At 41.3% G+C, this 19,557-nt stretch overlaps 1 protein-coding gene across 1 annotated transcript in view; it reads right to left on the reverse strand.

Annotated features, from left to right (window-relative positions):
• LOC118422228 (fibrocystin-L-like) overlaps positions 1–19,557 on the reverse strand; it is a 45,123-nt gene that overhangs the window by 10,449 nt on the left and 15,117 nt on the right. The window contains exons 22-47 of the mRNA XM_035829745.1: positions 17,686–17,889; positions 16,905–17,075; positions 16,284–16,420; positions 15,650–15,880; positions 15,075–15,173; positions 14,529–14,779; positions 13,381–13,571; positions 12,832–12,973; positions 12,085–12,297; positions 11,462–11,690; positions 10,887–11,055; positions 10,161–10,424; positions 9,804–9,937; positions 9,469–9,598; positions 8,902–9,046; positions 8,274–8,377; positions 7,622–7,789; positions 6,376–6,609; positions 5,996–6,147; positions 5,371–5,479; positions 4,117–4,313; positions 3,429–3,702; positions 2,856–3,021; positions 2,227–2,468; positions 1,563–1,738; positions 195–864 (exon numbers count right to left, since the gene is read on the reverse strand). Coding sequence (XP_035685638.1) covers positions 195–864; positions 1,563–1,738; positions 2,227–2,468; positions 2,856–3,021; positions 3,429–3,702; positions 4,117–4,313; positions 5,371–5,479; positions 5,996–6,147; positions 6,376–6,609; positions 7,622–7,789; positions 8,274–8,377; positions 8,902–9,046; positions 9,469–9,598; positions 9,804–9,937; positions 10,161–10,424; positions 10,887–11,055; positions 11,462–11,690; positions 12,085–12,297; positions 12,832–12,973; positions 13,381–13,571; positions 14,529–14,779; positions 15,075–15,173; positions 15,650–15,880; positions 16,284–16,420; positions 16,905–17,075; positions 17,686–17,889 — 5,202 coding nt within the window. The remainder of the gene's footprint in view (positions 1–194; positions 865–1,562; positions 1,739–2,226; positions 2,469–2,855; positions 3,022–3,428; positions 3,703–4,116; positions 4,314–5,370; positions 5,480–5,995; positions 6,148–6,375; positions 6,610–7,621; positions 7,790–8,273; positions 8,378–8,901; positions 9,047–9,468; positions 9,599–9,803; positions 9,938–10,160; positions 10,425–10,886; positions 11,056–11,461; positions 11,691–12,084; positions 12,298–12,831; positions 12,974–13,380; positions 13,572–14,528; positions 14,780–15,074; positions 15,174–15,649; positions 15,881–16,283; positions 16,421–16,904; positions 17,076–17,685; positions 17,890–19,557) is intronic.

The raw sequence follows: 19,557 nt of genomic DNA on the forward strand, positions 1-19,557 counted from the left end.
AACATACCGATGCAGGGAGTCGTATACCGCTGCATGAAAAGTTACCAATTTACCAATAGCGGTATTTCCCGGGTACCTGGCAAATACCGCTATGGGTAAATTCCACTTTTCATGCAGCGCCGGCCGTTGAGAGAGAAGTTAATACGAGATTCAATGCTAAACTATAGTACAAACTAAAAGGTGCACAAACCCACCTATTTGCACTGCATTCACCAACCGTGCCGCCAATCGCAACAGATCATCGTGAGAAAGGCTGTTATCAGCAGTTCCATTGAGGAACGGGGTTGGTGGGTCTCCTATCTGAATCTCAACAGTCATGCTGCCGACGTCACGGCGGCGACGTGAGCCATCTTCACGTACGACGTCCATCACGCGTACCTTGTCAGCCGGGATGTTCAGGAACAGGCAGAGGTTGTTAGCTAGCTGGTCGGAGGAGAAGAAGTCCTCTACCGTCACCGGCGGCATCCCGAAGGTTAGGACGATGATTTCGGTTTGTTTGATTGTTACGGAGTTGGATCCCTTCAGAGTGAAATACAGAGTCTGCCATTCAATGTCCATGAAGTTTGCACCAGCTGCATCGCTCAATGTTGGCTTGTGGTTCCCTGGTATGATTCCTCCCGTGCTAGGGTCGAAGTTCTTTGGTTCGATGAAACTGCCGTCCACATACACGTCAAGTCTTTCGGGCTTGGAGTAGTAGATGCCGATAACCATGGACCTGTCAGGGGCGGTGTTGAGGAGCTGTAGACGGAGGTTCTGGGGACTCACGCCGCTGAAGTGGATGAGATAGTCCTTCTCCGTGGCCACGATCCCCCAGAAGGTGGAGATACGCTTGTTGCAGCTGTAGCCTCCACACCATTCGTGGCTCTTTGAATTAAAGAAAGCCAGGATTCCATTATACCAACGTGGCAAAGTGACTTCGATTATCAAAGTCACTTTTAGGTGCATCTTTCTACATAATAACATGAAGCAACTCTATTACATTCCATACCAACATTCAAGTTGCAAATATTCGTAAAGTGTAATTTTTTGTGGGTGGCAATATTTAGGGAATCCTAGCGCGACTTGTTTTTGCGCCGTTTTTAACCGCTCAAAGACAAAGTATGAAATAATGATGTAACTATGGGAATACTGTGCAGTAGATATCAAGTTCAAACAGATTGTCTCATCCGGAATATTTCCACTTTTAATGCTGATATTGCTTAGGTTACATTTATCATAGATACCAATACCAATTGTTTTTGTAGTTACGTGGGTGGCATATACATTATAAAGAATGTTTTATGAAACATATTTTAACATTGATGAATATATGGATGACACTTAAGGGCGTTCACGGCTGTGATTTAGAAGCAATATAAGACAACACATTACAAGTAAGAAACAGTGACAATTGCTGGGTTTCACACATAGCAAACTAAAACATACCAAATATCAATACAATCCATGCAGGCGTTCTTGAGTTATGGTGTTTTCCTACAAACATACACACACACACACAAACGCTACCCAAAATATAACCTTCTTGGCGAAGGTAAAAAAGAGGAGAAACAGTAAAAACTGACCATCGCTCCATTGAGCAGGTCTATGTACCCGTCAGCCAGGAGTGCTACAGGTGACAGCCTTCGGGTCTCGGTGTCCTCATCAAGGCTCTCGATCACCAACATCTCGTAGTTGAGACCGTGGCACATGTGACCGTGCATCTCATCATTGTTTACACAGTCTTGGGTTCTGATGATACCTGTATGTTCAGAAAGGCAACTAAATTATTAGTCTCCGTATTTATTGACATGATGAGCCAGTTTTTGGTACGGATTTTGTTTCTTCATATATGAGTATACTGTATAAATGCTTTGCAAGCACTTTAAGTATTACGAGATACATAGTGCCTGTGGTCTTTGGGCGTACGGTGGCCTACATTACAGTCAATTTTTTAAAATGACTATTTGGTTTTTAAAAAAAACGACATTTTCCAGGGTTTACTTTACATATACAAGGCGAGTTTTTTTCTTAATTCTATAACTGCATGTCGTCATGCGGTAAGCTAGAGAATAGGCAAACAGATCATACATGTTTGCAAGTATGGACTTAATGGGACTTTATATGATACAAACTGCTATAATTTTTGTCTGACCTGTACCTCTTCTCTTAGGACCTCAATGACAAGCGACCTGTTGATTAATTTGAGCTTTCATGAAGAAACAAGTGTTCAAACAAATTAACACCTACCTCTTCCTCCAGTCACAATTTGACTGATGTCCATCTGACTCCCGTCCAGGTTAGCCAGCATGGTCTTGGGGATGCGGTAGTCTCCCAGGCCTCTCCTGGGGTCACCGTCCCACTCCCACTCCGCCTGCGGGATGAGGGCCCCGGGTACCCCCGATGGGAGGAAGGTGCCGTCACGGTCCTTAATCAACGTCTCTTTCTTCCCGTCACACTCCATGTCGATACATTCAGTTGGGTTGATCGTGCTAAGGAGATACATGTCAAGATTTCCTTAGAATGGAGGCAGTTGTCTTTATTATTGATGAATATTTACAATATATATTCATTAATTTCTATGATAAAAACGCAATTTCACTTACACTGAATAAAATTTTTCTTTTGTTTTACCGCGTAATTGAATGAAAATATTCTACATGTAGAGCGCATATACAACGCTTATGCTTAGGCCAAACCGGGGCTCGGCTAAACTGTTCACCAAAAAAAAATCAAGTTTTGCATGACTAATCATTTTTACGTTTTACGTCTTTTATTTTCTTCTATATCCTGCTTTTTGTTCCCGCATACTGTCTAGCATGCATATGGAGCATAAAAAAAAGTTTGGAAAGAATCAAAGCTCTCATTTACAATCGTACCTAAGGGCAGGTCTCCCGATGAAAGCTTTGTTGTTCTCATCGACATCCACAAAATGCAGTCCCTCCGTCTCAATAGGGTGCATCCCGTCCTCATTAGTGTTCCAAGTATGAAACACCACGTCCTGTAGACCACTGCATGCTTCGCCGAAATTAGAAAACGCCACGCCTGAAAAGTATACGACAACAAAACTACGGTTATAAATGCTGTCGATGAAAAATGTTGTCTTGTGATACACCTTCGACGAATGGTCAATGATTTACTTAAATAAGCAACCTGCTAGAAGGTCGAAATGAACACGAAATAAGCATCAACTACCCAACACATAAAATCGACACCACAGCAGGTCCCAGGTGCAAAGATATAATACAGACGTACTACTAAAGTACCAAGGTCAACCAACAGGGTGCCCAAAATCGACCTTCACCATTAGCATACACCCTCCTACTCACCTAATAAAAACCATTGCAATCCTTCCAGCGGTTCTTGAGATATACCCCGGGCAACATTACATCCCGAGCAAAGAAAGTATGACCAAAGCAATACTCCCATTACATGAAAGTTATAATGCTTACCTTTCACTTCTGTTACGCCAAGCAATGCTGGAACTTTCATGACAGTTTCCCACGGATGGAGAGGGGAGCCGCTGAATCCCGAAATAAAGCCGGGGAAAGAAATGCCAATGTGTCCTCCTGGAGTCCCCTTCTCACTGGAGAACCCTAACCCCCCTACAGATCTTGCCACATCTATGTTGTCGTCACTTAAGTCCAAGACATCGTTCTCGCAGCTGAAGGAGGCACTTCTACCAACAAATAAGGAGTCTTGTATCTTCACAAACTTGTTTTTGCCCTGTGTCAATTGAAAAAGGGTGGGTTTAATGGTATACCAGTTATCGTGTAGTCAGTCATCTTATTGAAGGTAAAAATGCAATTATAGAAAAGTAAGTGTAAAGTATGGAATCTCCCTTTAAGTAAACTGTCAGTAGTGTAGTAGTCATTGCTATACGCTGTATCCTACAATTATAATTGTCGAGCAATAAAGTTCATTCATTCACACTTCAGGTCATGATACCTAGTTAGTAACTTTTATCAGATAATTAGTTCATTATAAAATTAGTTGGTAACTTTCATCCCTGGGAGTCTGAGCAAACGATAGACAATGATCTTTACTGCATATCCATATCAAACATGGGCTGAATGCACTTACAGAAGACGTGTAGAAAAAGAAACGTTACATTCTATCCAAATGCATAACTACACAGACCTCATGTGAGATAGACGGAGGTCCGATGATTGACGTAAATGTTCCGATTCCGTTGTCAACGGATGTAATGTTGTTGAGTACAGCACTGGACACAGACTGGAAGTAGACTCCATAGCTGTAACACTTGTAGATGAGGAAGTTGGAGATCATAGAGCACTCTGGCAGGCCGTCCTCATACACGTGGGTGCCATGGAGAGCTGTGGATTACACAGAAAAAGAACTTTGCACGACAAGTGTACATGATACAATGTATGGCAACAACTATTACACAAAGTACAAAACAGAGGTATAGGATAAAGCTTAGCAACCTTGTTAATATAACAATAAGGGCTAACATAATTATTTGGTAATTAGTATTACAATTTATATGAGATTTCATTTGCTACAAATTTACAGTATTAAAGCTATTATTCATCAATGTGCTAGCTGCAAATTTTATGGGTTGACTTTGGTTTCGAAATTTCTAAAAGTTGCACAGGTAATCGAATTAGACAAAATTTTTATCAAAAAGTCATGAATGTTGTAAATGAGGGTCAAAGGAACAGTGAATACTATAAGTTGTGAAAGGTTCTTGGTCGTCTTGATTTTATGGTCGTGGTCTCTGGGGTGACCTCTTGATCATAAAATCACCTCACAAAAATACAAATGTCAGTTTATACACAGAAACATCGCATTATACTATAACTTAATATATAGAAAATGGCAAATCAATCAGGAACAAAATGTAGAATTCAATAGGAGTACAAACGATCAATAATATATCGACAAGGAAGCATCCGATTAAAAAGCGGTTTTCATCTTTCCATAGCCTACAAAGAGACCTTTCGAATGATATAAAGTTTGCCCGGCCTAAACTTGAACCTTAAGTTTGAATCGCAACATTAAGGTATCACCCCACCCCTGGCTCACGGCTAAGGCAAGCGGTTAGGCCACGACTAGAGTACAAACGATCAAAAATATCTCGAGAAGGAAGCATCCGATTGGAAAGCGGTTTTCCTCTTTCAATAACGCAAAAAGAGACATTTGTTTCTAGTGATATAAAGCCTGCCCGGCCGGAACTTGAACCCTAAGTTTGTATCGCAACATAAGGTATTACCCCACCCCTGGCTTACGGCTAAGGCCACGACTAGAGTATAGTGTTTAGCTCTATTTTTTTCTATGGACTACTAGTACTATAAATATCTTAATTAGATATAACTACATACGTAATTAAAATTTATAAATATGAGAACAAATGTGAGTTTAGATGCTTACCTGAGTGGATGACGTTTCCACTCCAACTTTCGACCGGGTTGTCTGCACCAGGACACGGTTCGCCATCCAGGTGCACTCCGATGCGCTCTGCCCCGGCAATGACATTATCCTAATGGTGTCACGAGAAGTACCAACGATTGTTTTGGCATCACTATTAGTTTGAATGAATGAATTGCGATACTCTAACCTACTATCACCATATTGACTAAAGCGTTGTATTTTGTCTCTAGCTTTTAATTTCATTCCGTCCCACTTGCAATTGCAGGCTGTTTGGGGACCACGTTTTTTCCAGGTTGGACGGATCATTTCTTTGCAAGTAACAATAAAATCTTATACAATCTTAACTCGAAAAGAAAATTGTGGTGTAACAGTTTATGTTACACCACAATTTCTTGGAAGTTCTATTCTAACGCTTTACTCCAGTCATTTAATTAAAGCTTACAAAAAATTTTCATCAATATCTGGTAATAAAATTCAGCTTTTGGGACAGATGGGGTGAAACTTTTTCCACCCCTCCAAACAAATTTTATCCTTGGACGGAGGGACGGGTCCTGCAGCTGGATTCAGCCCTGATTTTGATAATCTGTTGGCCGTAGTAACGAACTAGTATTTCGAGTTTACTAACCGTCAGTACGACATTTGTGGCATCCATGATCTCCAGAGCTGCCTCCCATTTCTGACTACTCTCCTCCTTACGGTCCTGGTACGCACCGGGCCAGATGGACAGGGCGATCAGGTTTCTGGTCAGGTTGTTCCGAGAACCCTCGATGATCATTCCTTCATACAGCCAAAAAAAAGATAGAACTTGTCTATTCTTTGCAAGAATTTCAATTCACACTTGATAAAACCCAATCATGCCCCTCGACGTAAAACAAAGACAATCTTCCAACAGAAAAAAATAATTCCGTTAAAAATGTTGAGTATCTTAATTTGCGTGTTGCTGCCATCAACTAAATAGTCAGAAAAACGACACATATCGATGGTATACGTGTAATCTATGTTTACCTTGTCCAACAGTGTGATGTACAATGTTGTTGATGATCTCCAGCTTGTTTGTTCCGTACACACCAATACCAGGCGAAAAGCCGTTGTGGAAGGCGTTGTTCTCGACCATGGACGGTTTTGCATCTGACACGTCTCCGGTGTTGACAAATGCCAGGGAGAAGCGTGGATCATAGAAGGCGTTCCAACCTTCCTGCCCCGTTTGGTAAAACTCCACGTTCTTGATCCGGGCGTAGCCTGGAGGACAATGAAATGTTACTATGAAAGTTCATCTGTTTATTTGTTTATTTGTATTCATCACAAAGTGATGAGGAGGGCAAAACAGAACAACTTTTACAATACAACTTGTTCTCCGGTCCCTCACATAAAAATAACATCAGTACATAAAAATACAACAATACTTAATTAACAACATATAAAATACATACCATATATATAAGGAAGGAATAATCTGGATGCTGATATACCTGATTGACAATCTAGCGCGGCCGTAAAGCTACACAGGAGCTACAACCACGTGGAACAAGTGCAAAGAAGGTCAAGACTGAGGTATAAACTGAGTCTGTTACAGGCAGGCTTGATAAAGTTATGTTTAAATGTTGTGATAGACTGTGGTGTTAGTTAACATTCTTTGAATTAGTGCCATGACCCACTGCTGTCGTCACGCGTAAGGCAACGTGATCTAGCTGTTTCGTCATGGTCACTTGTATTTTGAGAAAGATTGCCGTAGGGCAGACAGATTTTGATGCGCTAACTTTTCGCGTTGGAAAAGTTTTAACTATTAGTGGAGTGCATCATGTTTGTAAGCTAATCCTTCGTTCTCTTGAATATGCAAAGATTCACAAAAACAAACACGTTGTCTCGTCTAGTATGATCATCCTTCTACGCAGGGACATCCAACAGCCAAACTGCCTGTCTGGATGTGCCCTGCTCTTTCAACCGTCACTCTTAGTTCCTGTGGACGCCCCCCCCCCCCAAACCAGCTGTCAGCGAATCAGAGAATAGGCTTTCCGTTTCAAAAGCTGTCTCGCATGTATAAGGGTAACCTCATTAATATTTATAAGCAGGGTGGTCAGGAATTAAAGAGCAGGCACATCCAAGCAGGCAGTTTGGCTAGCTGTTGGATGTCCCTGCGTAGGAATATGAGTATGATAGGCAATTCAGACAATGAATTTTACTGCAAGATTGACTTAATATATAACAACGCGTATGTTCATGCGCAGCTAGACTTAGAAGTATTGCGTCAAACCTGTGTATGTTTGTCCTCCGGTGTTGAATGAGCCAATCAGCACCCTGGCACCAAAGGACTCGCTGAAGAGACCCTGATAGTCCGCACCCTCAATCTTGATGTTCCTGGTGAGGAGTCCCACCTCTGCTGCCATGGTGTAGGATTGGCCATTCACCGTGTCACTGTGGTCTGTCATAGTGAGAGGATGTACAGTTATCAGTATTCAGTGAACGTTTGCATTCGGTGTCTTTTGGTGAGGGGGGGGGGTCCAATTGAGACTTGTATAAGAGAAACTTATTGGTGGGATGGCATTCAAATTTTTAAATAAAAATAGTTAAGATACTTCATAATACACTATGATCAGTGGACCAGCTGCAGTTCTATGAAGTTGTGTGGCTCAAGGGAAATAGAAAAGGAGATGGGTGCAGCGGCTCTACAAGCCATATGGTATGGGCTTATCTGACCTTTACTTTGTGGAGGGACATATGATTTTGCTTAACACATAAGTGATATAATCATACCTAACAGTAAACAGATTTGTAGTTGAAGAATTCGTACACACAAGTGTGTTTACGCCTTATTACAAAGTGTCACTGATTAAAGAAAATTCTATTAACTGTAAACAGATTTGTGCTTTTTTTCATGTTAGCGTCAAAGTACTACTTGTACTCACAGATATGATCATAGGCAAGAGTGGAGTTCAAGGTGAGCGTCCTGCCGTCTGCAGATACAGCCGTGATCTTAAACGTCTCCGTCTGCCAGGCGTCAAAACTGGTGCTGCGGGAAACGGTAAAGAAGAGCGGTTGAATACCCAACATTCCACGATGCCGATAGTGCGTCGATGAAGGCTAGACATCCAGGTAAGAGAATACACCAAATAGCAATTACTCAAACAACTGGATATGACTTTGGAAACGTTTAGAACCCACTACCTTTCGTCAGTGACACTAAAGAGATAAAAAAACCTGCTCTTCTCTTTAGTGTCGCTGACAAAAGGTAGTGGATGCTATCTGAAACGTCTGACCATTTCTAAATTCATATCCAGTTGCTTGAGGAATGCCGATAGTGTTTTAGTGTTCGACAAGTTGTATACATGCCTGCATCTTCTCTAGAGGAAGTCCACAAGTTTTCCATCATTCGAAAGATCAATTTCAGCAACGGAACTTTAACATATTGAAAGCAATATCAGTTCACTAACAAGCATTGGATTATTCTAAATTATATCGGATGCAATCGCAGCAAAACATGTGCACTATTTGTCTTTCGATTAATTACAAATATCGCCATTTAAATTTCCTTACGTTGTGATGACTATTTCCTCATCCACCTGCCAGTCCACGACATCTGCCAGGGTGATGGTGTGAGCACCTGCTGCAGCTGTCTGTGCCAGGTGAGTCCAGCACACGTTCCGTTCCTTACCGATCAGGTCCAGGCCTCCGAACACACCTGAAAAAGAAGCATATAACTGTTGGTTGAAGATAAGACATGATTTCTTCTTCCGAGTTTCTTGTAGGCACTAGTCAGTTCTACAACAATGGCAGCCTCATTAATTCTTGCTTTAACAGCGGTCCACCAAACATTCAACTGGCCCCCTAGCTGCAGGAGGGTCTGTAGGAGTTACAGTTCCAGAGTGTTTGCGTTACACACACTACAACAATATAATATAGAAAAGTTCTTTATTATCATAAGACGGCGATCACTAAATATCTTTAGTTATGTAATGGATAGAATTTGAACCTCATGAAAGTGTAACCTTGAAGCTCATAAAAGTGCCTTCAACGCCACGGAAAACAATGCCCCCACCCTTGAGGCGTCACCAAAAAATAACTCAGAAAGTAGTACGTCTACAAGGTGCGCATGCTCTCTACCTATTGCCTTCGCCCCAACAGTCGGACCGTTTGGTACAGGCATCTCGGGAGTGTTGTGGTCACCGTGGAGGATGATATGGACGTTGCCAAGATATGGAGCGTCTGGCCAGCCAACAATCAGCCGTCCTCCCTAAAACACACATCCAATATATATATATATATATATATATATATATACAAACACCCAATAAAGAGCAAGTTTATGACTAAGAAATAATGTATGTATCGATAGACCGGAAAATAGAAGATGAACATGGCAACAGAGACAGCATTCATTGAATGAGCAAATAGATTTTCTATGAAATCGTTAAGCTACTTCCATTGCTATAATATACCTGTATGAAGATGTGGGTGGCTTCTACTGTGTAATCTCTATACGGGTTGGATGGATCCCACAACTCGAGGACAGTGTAGATGTAAAGTTTTCCAAGCTTTGGTAGATCCTCGTCGCCAAGCACCAACCACGGAACTTGAAAAGTAGTAAACAAATTAGCATATGATAGCAAGTCAGCTATGTTAGAAATAGACTCCTCAAAGTATGTTGCATTTATGACGCATCCTAGACGTTCCTTAGCGGTCTTGCTACAGAAATGACCCCTGGCAAAATACAAGTTGATATTCAAGATCGTTTGATATTAAAGAAAAACAGAAGTAGGAGGAAAGTTCCAAATATAATTTTGTCATTGACGTACCTCCAGTGATCTTCACATCGTCGTTTTCTTGGAGCGAAAGAGATCTTTTTCTCCTTGTGTCGGTTACAGAGGAACTGGGAACCATAAAACCGTCAGTGTCCACCTTCCAGGTGAGGGTGGAGTACAGGACGTAGTCGTCAGGCCGCTGACTGTCAGGCGGGACGTCGTTAGGGTCGGCTGGAGGAAGACAGTCTTCATAGAAGCATCTGTAGACTTTCAGTTTCACATTCCGATCAGCTGAGGAGGCTTGTCCCTTACCAGACACTGGAAAACAGATATTCATGTCATTGTAGGCAAAGTAAGGCTTTTCGTTTGTTTGTTACGCATAACTGGTAAACCGCGTAATGCACAAGATTCGTACACTATAAACTTCATATGACCGCATTGTAAGGCTTGCACCACTCAGGAACCCCTGCTCTTTTTAAATGCAATACGTGGGGGTTTAACGTGCTCGAAGTGTCGCTCTCCTCAGACACATTTTCATCTGAGTCGTATGAGCACGAGCACAACACAGGGATTCGAACCCGGAACCGTAAGGTTATAAGTCAACAACCTCAAACAGAACACCATCTTGCCAGCTTGCCACATCATTAACCCTAGTAAGTTGTACATCTTATCTATCAACAATCAGGATATGAATCATATTTGAACATCAAAGAGGATTCAATCTTTGGTTTCAATTGTTTATGGAGGGCACATGTAAGGTAACTGCGTGTAAAAGATTACCTAGGTAAGAAAAGACCTTCCCGTTCGCCTCATCAAAGTACCAGTCCTTGTCCTCGTTGTTAGCGAAGCTGACTGCTGCAGTAGATGCCTCCCTGTTGTCTCCTTCAGAGAGTGAGAAGCTATCAGGTGACTGCGTGAAGTCGTGCTGCATGATGACGTAATCTGTGTCCTAAAATATGAGCCAAAGAACAACTGAATCAATTGGTGAGCCAAACAATCATTAAATGAATAATTGACTGAAATATTAATCGGTCTAAAATTAAAATTAACTGTAACTATCATCATTCTCAAAATTCTGAAATATTCAGCTTTTGTACTGCCACACGTAGGTAATGTGATTAATTATGATAGGTTTTGTGGCCCGTGCAATCAAAATGATTATTCAAAATAAATAAAAGCTTATTAGTAAACTTCATGCCTCGTGTGTCAATCGGATATTAGCTGCACCACCTGACGTTTGGTGTCTTGTCTGTTGTTGTTCTTGTTAAACGTTTTTTTTATCGTTTTTGAACGTTCTTGAATGTTTTTGTTATCAACATTCATAAACAATATATATTGTGATCATCCTTTCCTACCTCGAAATCATAGAAAGTTCCTGAGTACGTCAGGTTGGTGATGTGAGAAGAGTCCTGGAAGCTGAATGTGTACGTCTCCTTCCCGACTAGGATCATCGTCCAGCCAGGCTTGTGAGTCATCCTCTTTGGCGACCAGGGTACTGCAGTGGTGCCATACGCGTTCGTGAAGATGGCGTTCCTCATGTCCAGTGACTCTGGCAGGACTCCTTTGAAGGCAAATCGGTGGAAGCTGCCGAAGGATTTAATTTGACTTTAATAAAAAGTGGTTGTACTTCCTGTCACTCCTAAACGTGACTACCCACTCACGTCCTACAACTCTACTGAAAGTGCATTCAAATAACTACAAGATCGCACAAGAAAACAAACAAACATACAAACACACAAGAACACAAAGATCCAGACACATCGAAAAAAACATACCCAGCGAACACGGAAACGAAAGCAATTAAAACGCGACGTCCAATTTTGATTATTGGAAAACGACCGAATTATACAGTGTAGGACCTTATTCAGATGTAGAACGCATTGACATATATACAAGAACCATCAGAGTACTGCCTTACTTCTAGTTAATGATAAATAGTGTTCCAATTCCTCTGTATTGCCACAAAATTCTAACTGACCTTAGATCAGGATCAGTGCAGACAGACCCCGGATAACCTCCTTTACTGAAATCTGCATCATCTGTACACGAGGGAGGGAGGGTTGCGGAGGAGGGGAGCACCTTGCCTCCGACAGTTCCCGTTACGGACCCGTCTATATCTTCAATCCATCCCTCGTGTTCCCATCGAAAGCCAGCCTTGTTGGGTGTGTTGTCATATTCAACCCCTTCAACCCTGGAAAGGATAATCATCTCTCAATTTAGATATATGATACTTTGATGAGGTCTATTGTCCATGAACTACTTGGTCTCTTGAAAGGAGGATGTAGATCTTTTGGTACCATTCATCAATCTCTGGACAAATCTTTCAGGTGGTGAAACGTAGAGAATAGTACTAAACGTAGAGAATAGTACTAAATGGTGCAAAACCAGGCCTACACCACTGGACCTGATCCTTATATCTTCTTAGAGATAATCCTCCATTGCACGAATGAGTTTCTTGCACAAAATTTACATCATGGAGTCGAGAGCCGAAAATAGCAAATGAAAAACATTTTTATCCTTCCATGGTGTTGGTTTGGGGAAGCATTAATTTTTTTTTGCTGCACAATAAAGAGAATTTATCTTATGATTACCTGCCAACCTTTCGTTAGGGGTTCTGCCAAGTACCTTCTAAATGACAACAGGGAGGTGAATCGCTTTCGTCGTACAATAAATAACTGTTAATGTATGATCAGGCTAGAAATCATATCATACGACATGGACTGACTTGTATTGGAAACCGTCGCAGTAAGTCTCACAGATGCAATGGATACTAGTGAGTCTGAAAGCAGCGCTGCCATCTTGGTCAAAGTTGATAAATTTTACCCCGCTGATGGTCAGATATCGGGCAAACGGCAGGATAATTCCAGCTGTAAAACAGTAGAAAAATAGTCAAATACAATATTCAATCTCAACAACTGGATTACTGCCGGACGTTTCGAGTGACATCCATCACTCTTCTTTTTAGTGACGCTGAACAAAAGTAACCGATGTCAGTCTATACGTCCAGAAATAAATCTCAGTTTTTATCCAGTTGTAGAGATTGAATTGTATTGACCTCCATAAACGCATTAGAAAATATGAACACAAAATGTGAATATCAATTAATCGTTGGTTCAGTTTTTTTATCAGCACATCATGGACGAAGGCAAGTTATTGCGATTGGCTTTGCATGCTGTAATGGCAGTTGCTAGTTCAGTAAAAGGAACTAATGTGAATTGTTGCTATTGTAAGAAACAACTGATAACTGAGAAAGAATAAATGGTCAACATCTAACCATGATTGCATTCGTCATCGGGAGAGATCTTGCCGTGTCCGATGATGACAGCGTTGGTGATTTTAGCCCAGCCCCACTCTGACAGCCTCTTAATTTGTTTCATCTCGATCCCTGCGTGCTCGTTGTACGCCAGGAGGAAGTCCTCAAACTGAACGGCTCCAACCTCTACCCATTCTGCACCTTTCTCATTCCTAAGTGCGCGTAAGGAACGGTTTAGAAATTCATGAATGTGTATTTTGAAACATGAAATTATATTATTATACGTCTGCAGATTCATATTCACTGTTGTTGACAAAAGCGCGTTGTATAGAATTCAGAAATTATGAGAATCACAAAGTCCCCAGTCCTATTGGTTATACAAACATCACCCCATAAGCACGGGTTAATTTAAGGAAAAAGAAAGCTATGCAATAATGATGGGCTAATGATGCAATTGCATGCGTTTTCAGCAATGTAAGTGTCAGTTTGAATTAGCTGTACAATAAGTTTCCTTCCTTATTTTCTCACTTGGTGGCTTATTCAGTAATTACGTTACAGCTGATTGGCCAGGTAATATGTCACTGTAAATGTTTGCTTGTTTGGTTGTTTATTTGTTAACACTATGAAACTTTGTTTATTCAGGAAAGCTCAAATTGGTCCCCCATACCACTTTTCACCGAGGGGAAGAAGTAAGGGTCAGACAAAATGCGCAATAGAGGCACAGTTTACATTAACTAAAGCCCTAATACGTCTATAACACAGTTACACATATTTTACATCATTCTGTATATATCTCACACCTGTAGTTTACTAGACAACCACCAGTTTAGGGGAAGCTTCACTCCGGAAGTTGAATTTTGAAAGCCGCAACTATTGATAGCAAGCTAAGTGCTTGCCCACATAATTCTAATCAGTATGCATCTTTACTATTTTACGTCCATATACTTGATAGTTAAAGAACAATTCTATATCACAATAGTTCTTTTGGACACTTGTATCTGTTGTAAATAGTATTAAGTTAATTGCAAATAACGGTAACTAGTCAAATGGTATAAACGAGATAAACCAATTGTATTCTTAGTTCAATTCAGTCCGCGCATTGCGTGTACTGTGAAGCTGTGAAATGTTACCAGGGAAAATAAACCATTACTACTACAACCACAACTTACCTCCAAGACGTCAGGCCCCTGAAGACAGCAGGTTCTGGCTTGGCGCCCCATGAGCAGCTCCCACCCTCAGCAGGGTAGTACTCGTGGAACACCCACAGCCCTATCCTCCCCTGGGAGTGCACCGTGTTGTTCTGGAACACTCCGAGTGGAACTCTTTGTGGGCAGATGTCTGGATCGTAGGAAGCACCGTCGGGATGCTCGTGCATGCGGTACCAGAAACCAAAGTGGGTTCCTCCGGCAGCGTGGTTGTGCTGTTGCAAACATTTTACTACGTTACAATGTACTAGTATAGTAATGTGTTCTAATGGTGAAGTTGAAAAATAAATCGATAAAAAAATAAAGGTTGGTGAAAAATGACAGTAAAACATGTACGTTCAGAGTACTAATGATTTATATGCTGAAAATCATATCGTACAACTTGCAAAGAACATTCTGAAAAGTTACTTGAACATATGAAGAATGAAGAATGTTAGTAGTCGCCAAAACAATGCGTTGCGTATAGGTGTATCAATTGTCAATATGAAAACTAATGTTTATACGGTATACCTGAATGGTGTTGTTGGGGTTGGTAACCCAGTACCCAGCAGGCGTGATGTCATCGTTCAGCAGACTGGTGCTGGCTTTCACGAACAAAGCAAGATTATACTGCACAAACAACAAGATGTTTTCATACATTGCCATGTACTTGAAAGTAGATTATAATATGCCGTTTCTACCCCAGTTGTCCTAGTAGGGATAGAAAGTCATAGAAGGGGCTATTCATTCAATAAATTAAGTTGATAACTTGATAAATAAGAGCCGAATGTCAGTCAAATCCCTGCTGTCCTATCCTATACATGAATTAATCGCTTGTCTCAATGTAATGCAGTCGCATCTACAACCAAAGACATTACAAAATACACCCAACACTGTGAAAAAAACACGGTACATCACATACCGATAAAACATAGAATAACGTACATCAGTATGATTTTAAAACCCTATGAATACGTGTCTTTAGGAAATCAATCACCATGTATTCATGTATGTATCAAAAATAGATACAGTTCCTTAATAAACGTAAATAAACTTAAACTTAATAAAATTATTTCACGATACATACAAATGTCTACATTCTTCACCTGAAGGACGTTTCCTGTTTCAATGCCGTCCTCAATAAAGAAAGCCCCTCCCATGATGTTGAAGACCACGTTACGTTCCACCAGTAGGTTGTGTGTACCGTGCATGGTGACGGCCCTGTTAAAGCTGCGGTGGATGGCACAACCACGCACGTACGAGTTGCTCATGTCACCGTTCAGATGGGAGTGGATGGGGTAGCGGCCCAGACGGAAGGCTTGTCCAACATACGTGAACTGTAATGATAATATTTTACATTTTAACACCACGCATTGCCATCGGCTTATACATTATTTCTGAAGCCTATCCAGTTTATTACTACTTGTTAACTGTATGAATATCATGAAAATATCACTACTGATTTCTAACTTCGTTTTTATGTACTGCCTTTTCTCTAGGCATCATCGAAACAGTTGACATGCCCAGGATCGCAATGCATTATATAAACGAAATGATAGAGTTCAACTTTCAACATTATACAAGAGTCGAGCCACCAGACAAAGTATGAAAATCTGCAACTTGCAAAATAGCATACTTGTACCACAGTGCTAACTTCGTGTGAGATATCTTAGATAATGTTCTATCAGAAAATCATCTCTAAAACCCTAAAGTGATAACACAAATGCCGATCTTTCTCACCTCCACGTGCTCAATACGAGCAGTGACGAGACCTGCATCTGGTTCTGGCTGGTGGATCAGAACATGGCCGCCGAACTGGTCATTGCCGAGCTCCTCTCCGAATCGACCCTGGAAGCACGTCTGAGTCGCAGATTCACCTGTTTAACGAAATATTATAAACAAAATATATTTCTAAGTCTTCTTTGGGTCTGCTTTGTTAGAAAAGAACATATTTGAATCTATGAACCGTAAAGAGGATATATAGGGACTCCATCACGTTTGATTACATCCTTCATACTGTAGCAGCAACACCTAGCTGCAGTGTCAAGTAAATTTACTAGTATTGCCCTACGGAAGATGACACAGTACTAACTCTTGGTAGTATTGAACAACGCGTTTAAGCAAATACTAGGAGACAAATAGTTAAAGATAAAAGAACATTGCTTGCAGAAGCACGCCACAATTTGAGTACGTCAAGTAGTATGTTTTCCTTCGACATTTTCTGCTTAATTTTTTTGTGAATTGAAGCTTAAGGAAATCATATAGAATTTCGAAATTCAAAGTGCTGTTACAGTAATATCATTTTACATAATCGTTATCTTATTCTATCTGGACAGAACATGACAAGAGATGACGTCATACCAGTGTCGAAGCCCTCCTCGCATGCCTCGATTTGGTCGTGCCAAGTCGGATCATCAGACCCCCTGATGACGACATTCCTGGTGAGGAGGGCGACTTCCCCTCTGGTCTCCAGCGTCACTCCTGAACTTGTAAACGTCTCCTCCTCAGAGAGGTGCTCGTACTGCAGAGGCTCTGCAAAAAAGGCTTAACTCTAATTCACCTTTATCCGTGAGGTAACATATATGCGTAGTTTACGAAATAATGGTTGCAATGTTCTAAAAACCGGGTATTTGGGGTTTTAAATTGCAATGCTTTCTAAGTATTGCAAGTTGAAACTAACATCCGTTGACTTGATATCCCTAAATAACCCGTTTTTTTTATAACCATAGATATAGGTTACCCCGCGGATAAAGATGAAATAGATTTATAAAGTAAAATTTCTGTTCATTCGTATTGGTGTCCATATTGGTGCTTGCCAAGGCATTGTAGAATACTATCAGAGTCTGAAGTCATAATCATGCAATGGACACACTCATGGATATATTTGATTATTACAAAAACAAATTTTGTGGTAAATTAATGACCTATCTATAGTTCTGACAGCAGTGGGTCAAAGTTTCCCGGAAGTCTGTATCGCTAATCGTCCTAGACCATTTTCAAGGTCTATACCATATATTATTAAATACTATTAGCAACTTTATCACTACTTCAACATATTTTTGATAAATCTTTCCCAAGAAAGAAAAAGCCAGAATAAAAAAAGAGAACACAAATAACATGCAAATTTGTGAGGAGATCTGACCTGTGACAGTGATGGTAACACCATCTGCAGCCACCGACGCTATCTCTCTCACTTCTGTCTCAGCCTGGCTGTTGCGATGTCCGGTCGTTGCTATGGCGATACTGTCCCCTGCCTTCCACGTGACCGGCTGCTCCAGAACGAACGTTGTCTCCCCTACTGTTACAGTCTGGGCCAACCGGGTCCATGTAACCGGAACAGGCATACCTAGGAGTAAAAAAAATAAACAAACAAATTAATTTTGACTTAAATTTAATCTAATTTTCAAGTTAATTTTTGATTTAATTAAGACTAAACCATTATCACATCTATAGATTTAATTCAAGCGTAAGTAATTCAAGCGTAAGTAATGTCAAATTTGTATAACCAGCAACCCTTCATCGACAGTCTGAAGTCAGCTAGATGGGACACAGTGCTCGACTGCTTTGATGTCACCGAGGCCTGGAACGCCTTTAAAGACATTTTTCTGACTGTCGCCGATGAGTATGCTCCTCTTCGCAACAAAACAGTGCGGGAAAACAATCACACTGCTCCATGGTTGACAGATAGAGTGAAAAACATTATGGGTCGTCGAGACGCGGCCAGACGGAAAGCCATTAAAACCAGGGATGTTAAAGACTGGGAAATCTACCGATCTCTCAGGAACCAGGCAACTTCTGTGATCAGGAAGGAAAAGAAAAGTCATTTTGCCGAAGCTGTGACTGATGCTAAGGGTAACCAATCCCTTATGTGGAAAATCATCAACAATTTCACGGGGAAATCCAAACCTAATAGCGTAGTCAGTCACTTGGAGCGTGCTGACAACACCACAACATCTACTCCCTGCGAAATAGCACAGGACTTCAATGAATATTTTACGTCCTGTGCAACAAGACTTGTTGATGGGATGCCAGCTTCTCAGGAGGACCCTCTTCGCAACATGCCTGAGCCGACGAAGACGTTCAGCTTTGAATCCGTCGATGAAGTCACTGTACTAAATGAACTCCAGAGGCTAAAAACAAAGAAAGCGACGGGGATGGACAAAATCCCCTCCAGACTTCTCAAAGACTCCGCCCCTGTGATAGTAAAGCCACTTACGCACATTTTTAATCTGTCACTCTCCACTGGAGAAGTCCCAACTGAGTGGAAGGAGGCGCAGATCTCACCAATACATAAGTCCGGAACACGGGCTAACGTTGCCAACTATCGGCCAGTGTCTGTGCTAAGTGTCACGTCCAAGGTGATGGAAAAGCTTGTGTCCTACCAAGTATCGCGCTTCTTGGATAGGAACGATCTTCTCTCAGCACATCAAAGCGGGTTTAGGAAGCATCATAGTACAGCGACTGCAGTCCAGAAGATTGTTGAGGATGTCAAGTCCGCGTTTAACAGTAGCAAGGTCACGGTCGCGCTTTTCCTGGATTTAAGGAAGGCTTTTGATACTGTTAACCACAATATTCTGCTGGGCAAACTCAAGAAGCTGGGTTTTGATAGTGACGCTACAAAATGGTTCACATCCTACCTCACAGACCGTTTCCAGTGCACGCAGATTCAGGGTCAACACTCTACAAAAGCTCTGGTCACCTGCGGGGTTCCCCAGGGAAGTGTCCTGGGCCCCTTGTTATTCTGCATATATGTAAATGACCTACCTAATGTCATAGAGAAATCCAGTATCCACTTGTATGCCGATGATACCATTCTTTACTACTCGGCATCTTCAGTAAAAGAGTGCGAAGAGACAATCTCCAGTGACATGACGAGAGTAGCAAAGTGGCTGAAAGAAAACAAGCTGCTACTGCACCCGGACAAAACCAAATCCATGTTATTTGGTCTCCCACAAAAATTAAGACATACTGGTCAGTCTGTCAATATAACAGATGGTGTAAACGTCTATGAACA

Source organism: Branchiostoma floridae, chromosome 9 (assembly GCF_000003815.2).
Source record: "Branchiostoma floridae strain S238N-H82 chromosome 9, Bfl_VNyyK, whole genome shotgun sequence".
Taxonomy (NCBI): domain Eukaryota; kingdom Metazoa; phylum Chordata; class Leptocardii; order Amphioxiformes; family Branchiostomatidae; genus Branchiostoma; species Branchiostoma floridae.